Below are 10,912 nucleotides of genomic sequence, written 5' to 3' on the forward strand. Positions count from 1 at the left end.
TTATTTACCTCATTTGTATCGTAGTCCTCTAACAAGCTTTTTAACCATTCCTCATCAGTTTCTGCTTCAACCAAAATCTCAACATCATTATAATTATTGGTAAGCTTAATTGGGTCTTACACGAAATCAATCAATTTGGTTTCGTTCTCGAATAACGATCGCTCATATTTCTCGTCGTCATCGAACCAAAAATTAGGTTCATATGTAAGGGCGTCCTCTAATGCGTAATTCTTCGAGATATTACGATCCTTACACTCATCCTCATCATAATCATAATCCTTTCCCAAAAAGGATTATGAAGAAGTCTAGTTCATTGGTGTATATCCTAATATCTTCTTTTGAATACGTTACCCCATTTATAACAATATATATATCATACCCAATATTTTCCTTTTGAATAAGCGAATCATCATTATTATGATCCGGAGTTGAAATAATGGTATCATTGTTGCAAGGACTTTCGAGAGATTGATCGTTGATCATATATCCATTACTGACGGTGGGAACATCTGAATTGTTTTGGCTTTGAGACCAAACTTCTTCCTCAATTATTTCCTCCTTAAGTTGAGCAATGCGATTCTTCAAGACATCCACAGTCCTTTGAAGATATTGGAGTGTATCTTCAGTCTTTTTGTTGTACTCTTCTGTAAATTGACTTTGTTGGTCCAATTTGTTCATATATTGTTGCATCATATCTTCCAAACTAGAAGAGTCATTAGAAGCATAACTATCCTTTCATCCTTGTGGTTGCTCACTTACATACCCACCATAAGGAGGTGGATATGCATGAGATTATCCGTAAGGTTCTATAGGATAGGATCATAGCCAAAAGATTGGTTTTGATTATACCCTTGGTATGGTTGGTATTTTTCGTAAGACTGAGAATGAAACCATATTGACTACCACTATCATATGGGTAATCTTGTGCACTATACATGTTATTTCCGTATGGAAACATGACGACTCACAAAAAAAAATCTAAAAAAAAAAAGAGAAAATTTAAAAAAAAAAAAAAAGTAAAAGTGTTACTTACAACCTGTTTTCAGTATTTACCTCCCGCTTTTGACGAGAGTTGAACACCTTCAACTAGTTGTTAACACCACAAAAACCTAAAAAACTGAAAAGCACTAAAGAAAAAGGTAAAAATCTCCTAAACTACTAAAAACAAGATAAAGCAAATAACAAATCAATTAGAAACCGCTCCTCTGGCGCCAAAATTTGATGTGTGTCGTAAGTGCAACAACTTACTCAAGATATTTCTCATTTACCTAGTAATATAGCAACAGTAGGATCGTTCCCACAGAGAGCTGTGTACTTGATATTTTGTTTGGATTAGCCAAATAGTAATAAATATTAAAATAGGGGGATTAGTTTGATTATAATCTATAAAAAGAATAATAATAAAAGAAAGAGATGATTAAGGAATGATTCACCATTACCAAACATTAACCCGCATACTATACTCGTTCACATTTTGTAAGAATCATATGTCACCAGCCGTAGAATAGAAGGTACGTTTAGTTATCCCCAAAACTTCTTGTATCACCGGATAATATGTACGCTTAGTCACCGAATTTTATACAACCGAACCACCTTGGAGGTACGCTTACAATATGTAACTCAACCAAACGCTTTAGTGTTTGTGAACTTAGGTTGATCCCAGCAGTTAAACTCAATATGCTCGGGTCACTTACTGGTGTTTTCTTCTCACGCAATTGCTTCACAGAATCCCTCTGCAAGGTCTCGCGATTTCTACTTGTGTAGAGAGTTGTTTAACTATTACACTTATCACCCAACTTCTACTAGAAATAGAATAATCAAAAGATTAATTTAGAAAATGCATCCTAAACAATCTAAAAATTACCCATAAACATTAGATATATGAAAGACAACCGACTAGTGACTAAAATTCCAAATAAATTGTATATTCAATACCAGAACATAAAATTCATCCCTAATCAATAAAAATCAGCTACACATGAGATTCCTAAAATGCATAAAAATATATAAAGAAGAAGAAAAGCAAATAATAAAGTAACCACGATTTTCCCCCGTAATGAGAGAACCATAATCCTCTGTGCTAGCCTTCTTTTTTCTCCTCGTGTTGTATAGAAAATTGTGTGTGAAAGTTATATCTAGGCTCCCCTTTATATAAGCTTTTGTAACAACTAGGAAACCTGATAACTATCAAGTATTTCCACCTCCTCTTGATCCTTATCCAATTAGAATACTTAACCTCCTTAGAATCAATCAAAAACCCTAATTTTCACGTCCATAGCAAGCCCAAAACGCATCCCTCCTATTTCTTTTCTCGCAGACCCTGTAAGGCCCAATAGAAACCAAATCCAAGTTGGTTTCACTGTTTAACTCGTAACTTCTTCGTCCGAATTCGGAATGACCTCATTCTTTTTGTGTTGCCTTCGTATTTCAATTCTCTTCAAGCTTGAGCTTTAAAATTATTGATTTAAAAGAGTTTAATTTGGTGTTGGCCCTTTTTCTTTTGTGGAACTTGACCTCTTTGTCCATTTTATGTCGCAATGTACTATTTTCTTAGCTTTAGACACTTTGATACTTGGAGTACTTCACTTCTTAGCTCTTTTGTAGCGGATTTCACTCTTATTGGGATGATTCACCTAATATAAATAAATAAAAGAAAACATTGGTAATAACAAGGTAGAATGCAAGAATTGTAACAAATGTTGGGATGGATTTGACACTAAAATCATGTAAGTTATGCACTTATCAGATGTTCTTTTAAGAGTGAAAGGTAAACCACGAGGAGAATGATATTCACCCCAAACCTAAAGTTGTCAATGTCCTTGGACAAATTAGTCATAATTTACTTAATTTCTAAATTATCAGATTTAAGAAAATGGTTATTTATTTCATCTAGATTGTAATCAGGTGGTTTGCATTTACTCATATTATCATCTTCGCCAGACACTATTATCCTTGAGTCGTTAAACTCGAAAACACCACTCGCAAGATAAACTCGTTCCTCTAAACCATCATCGGCTTCATAATAACAGGGAAATATTACACCATCTTTATTCTGGGATTCATGTGTTATCCGTTGTCTGTCCGCGCCTTATGCTAGCACTTCCTTTTCGCTATCTTCGTTTTCTTCTTCTATTATTACCTGGTCGAAATCAGTGGGCTGGTTAGCCGCTTGATTTCTTAGCGTGATTGAGCTGGTGCTTCCTGGGTGTGTCATGGTGAGCTAGGCACGAGCCTCTGGTTGTGGTCGCCAAATGCTGAGGGGTGAAAATGATTTTGGTTCTACCCGTCCTAGCTACACCAAATAACTCCACTTTCTAGGAATAGTATCAGAGAGATTTTACTTTCCATTGTACTATGTACCTCCTTTTATAGACTTTCCCAAAAACCCTTCCTTTTCTGACATCATGCCACATGTCCTAAACCTCCTTAATTACCACGAATGTCACTCCTTCTCTAATACAACCTCCTTCTTCTCCCTTAATTCTCTCCTTGTCCTTTTCTCCTTATAAATACTTCTTAGTGGACTTGGGCTTTAGTCCCCCAAGTCCCCTTTGTTTATGTTGGATTTGGCACCCTTTCAGGGGCTCCCTAACTCTGTTAAGGGATGATAATTTTCATGTATCAACAAAGATTTTTGGATTGGAAAGAAATACGCCTTCTTTTGTTGTTGGTTTGTTAACGGACTCAGATTTGTTAAGCCCTAATTATTTTTTGTCAATAGATATCTGCTTACCAAAAATAAAAAACTTAAATCAATCTCTCACTTTTCGAAAAGAGACAAAAAATAATCAATCTCTCAAGTTATTGCTTCATCAATAAGAAAACCAAGATCAAAAATCAAAACAAACATGGACAAACATCCGAATCTTTCTTGCAGAAATGGTCCTAAAAATGTTAGAGCTACTGTATTTTGAAATTGTCCCATCATATTTCTTTGAGTTTGACTAGGAACATGTTAGTATCCATTCTTTGTTTTCTTCTACCATAATATACCATATACTACGGTTTTCATCAACCATACAATGTTAGATTCCATTTTTTATGTTCGCAAATCTAATCTAACACAAACATTAACAATTACTTTGGATGAACAAGATTATATAAAAATGACCTAGAAATTCTTGTTGTCTATTACAAATATCTTCAAACCCCAACAACCATTGAACTACAAATCGGTAGTATTCTATGTACAAAAAAAACATAGTGATGACCACTCAATAACCATATATCCATCCAAATTTTGGCAATAGATTATTCTCCCTATATTAGTAGAGATGCTTTTTTCACATAACTCCATCAATATCTTTTTTCTTTCACTTTAAAGAAAAAATTAGGTCTAATTATTGGGTAACCTACACTACTACTACTACCTTTAACTCATGACCCTACAATCTTAAAGAAAAACAAAAATGTCCAAAAGTTATTTCTTTGTGATAGACACCATCACCACCAAAGATTGACACTATCAAAATCCTATATACGTCTATATATAGAGAGGAACTAGAGAACATGACATTCAAAACCTTGTTCTTAACCACTTTCCCCTTCTACCTAGCTTGATTCCAATCCATGCATGGCTCCTTCAGTTGAACTTCGGCAAGGTTAGCAGATAGTTCTTGGGCATCAGAATCTAGAAACCATCTTGGTCACCACGAGAGTTAAGATATGAGGCACATCATATCGTCGATAAGAAGAAACTTCAAGAACTTGAGGAAGAGTTCAAGGGTTGGTGACGAAAACATGATTAGAAATGGAAACATAATTGAGGTACCCATGTTTGATAACGTCGTTTTTAGAAGACGGCATCATCATCAACTAAATGGGTTTTCGTCGATTTTATATGGCATTATCAAGGCTCCATTCGCTATTTTGTCCGGTGCAGTATCTTATTATCCTCAAGCTAATGGTGTTGATGGTGCATGGGCGATGTCTGGTGAATTCGGTAGGATGTCCGAGATGAATAATCTCATGATAAATGATAGTATGCGATATGCAATTTATATGTAGAACTTAGTAGTAGAAAGAATGCATTATAGGTCTCTTTTTGAACTTCGAACGGTTCTGGTTAGTAAACCATGCATGATTGAGATATATATATGTACCGTGTTAATTAGAGGAGACTCCATTGATACGAATAAAACTAGTATGGTGACACTCTTATAATATGGTTATGATGCTGATTAAATTTGATAATTCTAGTTTAGCACCAGGTTATGAAAACTGTTTTTCGTCCGTGGTAAGTATTGGTTATATTCCAGACAAGTTTGATCTTAAGCAGTAGATATAGCCACTTAACGATTTTGTTATCCTTGAAAGATGTCTACATTATAAAGACAAATCAAGATGGTCAAAGTCTCGTTTGTCCAATGAGATTAGAGAACTGTAAACCGTACGTTCACAGACTTGGGAGTAAAATTCCTTCTGTCAAACGAAAAGCTGACATATCTCGCCCTCGAGGTGAAATTATATGATGGTCGTCGAAACAACCGACGAACGACGAAAGGGCAGAGGAAACAAACTTTTTTCCTTTTCCTTGATGACTACAAGAAATTGCATACGCACTTGGACTGACGCTTTTTCTTTTCGATTTATCTAAGCCAGTTAACCTCTATAGTTGCATCCAGACACGATCTAAAGCTTTCCAGGAGGTTTCTAGCAACTTCATAGATATAATATATTAACTCGACCAACTCGCCTTGTAATTAGTTCATCCTGATTAAGAAATTAAGAAAACGAAGAAATTGATGCCGGTGTTGACATTGACAAGTGACATTCTTGGCTCACAATCGAGTTTCGAAGGACAAAGACTTGCGCTATTGGCATCATTATTGATTTGCTCGAAGCCTTGCTAGCGTATATGTAAGTTGCTGCGCACAAAAGATAATCTAAGGCCAGTTTTGATTCTCACTACAAGTACTCGCCTTGTTTTCTTTTTATATATTCTCCCATTTTGTATCTTTTAGTTTGTCTTTGGTGACAACTTGGGATATTGGATGGCTGGGGGGACTGTTTCTTTTAGTTTTTGTCTTTGGTGACAACTTGGGATATTGGATGGTCGGGGGTATTTCCATTTTGGCCATGTTTATAGTATTTTATAGACAGCGGAAGAAGTATGCATTATGTCCAAAAGCTTCGCACGTCGGTCAACCATAATTCCAACTATTGGGTCTTTTCGCGGAACAGCAAATTATCCAACATCATGATGCATATAAGATATACAAGCAGAGCTGTCTTTGGCTGTTTAAACCAACTATGGAATCCCACGATTGGTTCAATTGATGGGAATGGGACCATGGGAGACCCAAGAGCATGCTTTTAGCTATACGTACAAACCCAGAGCTTCATACATCGTCCGGAAAAGTACTAAAACACTACACCCTGAAAATAATCTAATCATAATCATTTAGAGGATCCATTCACCCACTAGATGAAACTAAAACTAAAAATTAAAATCTAAAAGAAACCCATACAGCTCTTTGCTCACCTTTTCTTTTATAAATAAGAAAGCAAAATTACTTTAAGGCTTAATTATTGATTATGGAGATTTTATGAGATTAAAATTGATCAAAGATAAGTGAGAGAAGCACAACTACCATTAATAACAAATTGATTGATAGGTGCACTCAACTTGCTGATTTCTCTTCTTTTCTAGGTTTATCTTCTTATCTCTCTTTATTGGATGAAGATGGTTTTAACTTTTTCCTTGTAGTGCTTAATACTAATCTCATCCGCACATTTTCATCCCTCTCTCTTTAAAAACTTGGAAAAGAAAGTAAGATTATCATGGTGCCTAATTGAAAATAATTGAACAACTTTGATGTTGATTACCCACAAAAACAAAAAAATCTCATTATCAATTTTCTTTAAAACATGCAACATATTTATCATCTTAGAAGATGTCTTTCTAACCTTTCACAATCTCCTTCCTTTCCTGGAGCAGTTTCTCATTTCCTTTCTCGAGTGCAAGGGCCAAAATTAAGTTTATCCTTGCAATGAAGATGTTTCCGTGGAAGTCTTTGGAGGATAAACGACCAAGGTCTCGTAAGGTGATTTACACTAAGAGTAAATGAACTATCAGATTTCAGATATTCTATTATGTTTGGTCTGACAACGTCAAGATTTCAAATGATTATCTTAGTGGTTTGTCCTGAGACTCTAGAGAATGAGTAGTGTTGGCATATTTAAGTACATAACTACTCAGTATATGTATACAAAATAGTGATCGTTAAAAGAACATAGATACCATCTAGGCAGATAAAGTATGTAGAACACGAACGGAATAACAAGATGGATCTCTCAAGTGATTCTAAGGGAATTTTGCGAGAAAATGAAAGCAATAGGGAGTCTATATGTGTTACCTTGCTGCTGCTTCTGAACTCATCTCTTTTATGGTTTCTTCTTTAAATACACTGAGCTTGCCCTCTGGAAAGTCACATTTTTGAATAGGGATTCCGAGCTGTTTATGCAGTTTTTTCATAATGAACACCTCTGACTCTTCGCACATTGAAACAACAGAACCTTTTCGACCAAGTCGACCTGCACGTCCAGCTCGATGCGCATAGTGAATTGAGTCGGTGGGCAGGTCGAGATTCACCACTAGATCACATTGCGCCACATCCAAACCCCTAGCTGATAACTCATTTGTGACCAGAACTCTCAGTTCCCCGTTCTTGAACTTCTTCAAAGTTGTTGACCTGGCTAACTTACCTAAATCTCCATGCAACTCAGCGGCCGTAATTCCACGAGCTTCAAGTTTGAATACTGCATCTTTTAAACGTTTAGTGTGATTCATAAAGGCTATCACAGATCTGGCATCAAGTGCATGGACACATCTCCTTAAGCTATCCACCTTATGTTGTAATTTTGAGACACAGTAGTAGTGCTTCAAACCTGGAGGCAAGCTGTCAGCTGCTCCTTGAGTGATTGTGCTTGAAGAATTGGTAGGATTTTTCGATAACGTATCTGGTCCAGCAGCAGGAACAGATTCAAGTGGCACAACGGTTTTCGCTCGAACGAGAACTGGGTCACGTCCCCAACTACTAGCAGCCCTAATGACAGAAAATGGTACAGTAGCTGAGACCAAAATTGTCCGACGTTCAGTACGCCGCACAAGTGGCCCCTTAGCTTTGTTGTGTGGTTCAGCGCCAGGCCTTCTTCCAACATGCTCCAATATCCTATGCATGTCCTCACGAAAATTAAACGAAAGAAGTTCATCAACTTCATCCAATACAAGGAATCGACAGTTGTGTGTGTGAAGCTTCCCTGTTGCACTGATTTCAGCAATCCTTCCAGGAGTGCCGACAACAAAGGAAGGTTTATTTTTCCTCAGAGCTTCTTCCTGTCTTGACTTGTTTGCACCCCCAACAAGTTGCTGAACTAGTTTCTTATCTTCAGGCCCTAAGATTTTCTCAAACTCTCTTACAATTTGCATTCCTAGTTCCCTTGAAGGTGCTACTATAACTGCTTCTACACCAATTCTCTTGTCAGGATCCTCTTCCCCAGAAAGCTTGTTCGCGAATGGACCCACTTCACAAAGTATGGGTAGAAGATAAGCTAAAGTCTTCCCTGATCCCGTGTAGGATTGAATTACGACATCATGATTTTGCAAAATTGTGGGAATAGCTGTGGATTGAACATCAGTTGGGACCGTAAGGCCCACTCTTTCTAAGCGCGCGATCAGCATCGACGGGAGATTCAGCTCTGAAAAAGTTTTTGCGGAAAATAGGGTAGAATCTATTTTAAGTGGAGCTTTCACCTTCACAGGTTTGATTGCACCAGTAACTGCTTTTGGTATAATTTTAGGAGCTTCACTGGAAACAGAACTAGGTTTTTCATTTTTATAGGTTCTATTTCTTTTTCCGGTTGTTTCAAGTGTTGTATCCTTATTTTCAGTTGCTTCAAGTTCTTGACCCCTGAATCCAAGGCTGGTAAGAGTAAGTGGCCCACTCTCCCTATCGTAACTGCTCTGACATGGTAGACTAGTGTGGAACCTTGTTGTTTGAGAAATCCAGGATAACTTCCTTAAATGTGGAGGAGCTCGGACAGAGAATAATATTCGTGTTGAGACTAATGTAAGCATACTTCGATTGGACTGTAAAAGTAGTGCCTTCATGACCTTCTCATACTAGATTCAGTTTGTAACGAAATAAACCGAAGTATTGAGTGCTCCCAGGAACCAGCTCTTCCTCAAGCTGCAATTTCATTTGCAGAAAAGAGTAATGAGCAAAGACTGAAAATTAGGACCCCAAGCATAGGATAACATGATAAGCCCTAATGACGAATGCTAATACATGTGACCACATTTACATCTACATCCGCCATTCACTGAATGTTTAGCCTAATTCCTAAATTCATCGAAAACGCAGCAACGGGCGAATATAACCTAATTTCAAAAATAACCTATTTGTGGCCACTGGACGGAATTCTTTCAGAGACTCGCAGTTACTAACAACTACCCAATCGAAGCAAATACAATAAGGCTATAGTTTTTCAAAGTTTCTTCAAACATAAAATTTTTAGGTTCTATATTTTCTTCTAATTCAGTTAATTTATAAGTTTCCACAAGAAAATTTTAAGAGACAACAGACACAAGGGAAAATTAGAAATCTTACTTGGTTGCTCTTCATCAACTTCCAAATGAAATCTGCTGCTACAAAAGCAAACACCGAGTAGTGGTTTTCTTTTAGTAAATCAAATGAGAAAGAGAGAAGGGTTTAATGGAGGGTTTGCTGATAGAAGAGATGAGAAGAGAAGAAGGGTTTTGATTTGAGAGTGTAGATAAGTAAGTGCTGATAATATGCTTCTGGGGTTATATTTCACTTCCCAGCTTCAGACTTAAGATAAATACACGTGGCCCACGGTAAACACAAACTATTTTGTGCACCCACTATCGTGTAGTTTTTACTGAAGCATCGATTTTGGGTGGAATTATAATGTCAAATAAAAATGAACCCACAGTCGGGGATACCTCCACAATTCGGGTTACTAAAAGAAAAAAGAAAAAAAAAATGAGGGATTTCCTGTTTAATCCACTAAACCCGATCCGGGTTAGTGGCTAGTTCAGCGGGATTAAACATTTATCCTTTAGTCCAAAAAGGTTTAAACATATATAAAGTTACCAGGCTATCCTCACTCACGCTTTAACCGTTTCCTCCCACTACTTCCTTCTTTATTCTTCTCTACAACTTCTTCGTTCTTTCTTCTCGATCAACAGTAATGAAAACTGCAAAATCAAAACATCAAAAATAAACTAAAATATGATTAGGTTTAGAGCAAAAATAATCAAAATGAAAAATCAAATTTTCAAACCAACCAAACAAACTGAAATGTTAAAAAGGAAATCATCAAACAGACAAACAAAAAAATCAAACAAACTCATCAAACTGTACATATTGATCAATAATACATATTGAAGAAAACCCTATTTTACTAAAACCATGGAGAAATTTACATTTGGTGAATCCTGGTAAAAACAAGATCGAAGAATACAAAGAATACACAAATACCACAGTAGAAGAAGAGAGTACAAAGAAAAATAAAGAGTAGAAGATCCAATTGTACATATTGATATGTACCGAAGGAAAATATGTATTGAAGGAAAAAGTATGATTCAACAGTACATATTGATCTAATAGTACATGTTGATATGTACTCATGGAAACCATGTACTGAGGGGAAAAGAGCACAAAATAAAAAAAAGAGTAGATGATCCAACACTACATATTGATATGTACTAAAGAAAAATACGTACCCAAAGAAAAAGAGTGGATGATCCAACAATACATATCCAATAATACATATTGATATGTATTGAACAAAAACGTGTATCAATGGAAAAGTATATGATTCAATAGTACATATTGATACAACAATACATATTAATATTTACTCAAGGAAAATATGTACAGAAGAA

General features: G+C 36.2%; 2 protein-coding genes across 2 annotated transcripts; one reads left to right on the forward strand and one right to left on the reverse strand.

The window, feature by feature from the left end:
* Positions 1-4,665: 4,665 nt before the first annotated feature.
* Positions 4,666-5,007, forward strand: LOC113351579. The gene has a single exon (XM_026595538.1). It carries the CDS (start codon positions 4,666-4,668, stop codon positions 5,005-5,007), a length of 342 nt encoding a protein of 113 aa, XP_026451323.1.
* A 1,811-nt stretch (positions 5,008-6,818) lies between these two features.
* On the reverse strand, positions 6,819-9,760 carry LOC113302841 (DEAD-box ATP-dependent RNA helicase 47A-like). The gene is made up of 2 exons (XM_026551799.1): positions 9,612-9,760; positions 6,819-9,191 (listed from the first exon to the last, which is right to left on the reverse strand). Exon 2 carries the CDS (start codon positions 9,110-9,112, stop codon positions 7,355-7,357), a length of 1,758 nt encoding a protein of 585 aa, XP_026407584.1. The 5' UTR covers positions 9,113-9,191; positions 9,612-9,760; the 3' UTR covers positions 6,819-7,354.
* Between the last annotated feature and the right edge of the window lie 1,152 nt (positions 9,761-10,912).

This window comes from Papaver somniferum, chromosome 1 (genome assembly GCF_003573695.1).
Source record: "Papaver somniferum cultivar HN1 chromosome 1, ASM357369v1, whole genome shotgun sequence".
Lineage (NCBI taxonomy): Eukaryota > Viridiplantae > Streptophyta > Magnoliopsida > Ranunculales > Papaveraceae > Papaver > Papaver somniferum.

Bases quoted from the DNA above. Each gene is read 5' to 3' on its own strand.
- LOC113351579 (XM_026595538.1), top strand. From the start codon at position 4,666: ATGAGGCACATCATATCGTCGATAAGAAGAAACTTCAAGAACTTGAGG.
- LOC113302841 (XM_026551799.1), bottom strand. From the start codon at position 9,112: ATGAAGGCACTACTTTTACAGTCCAATCGAAGTATGCTTACATTAGTC.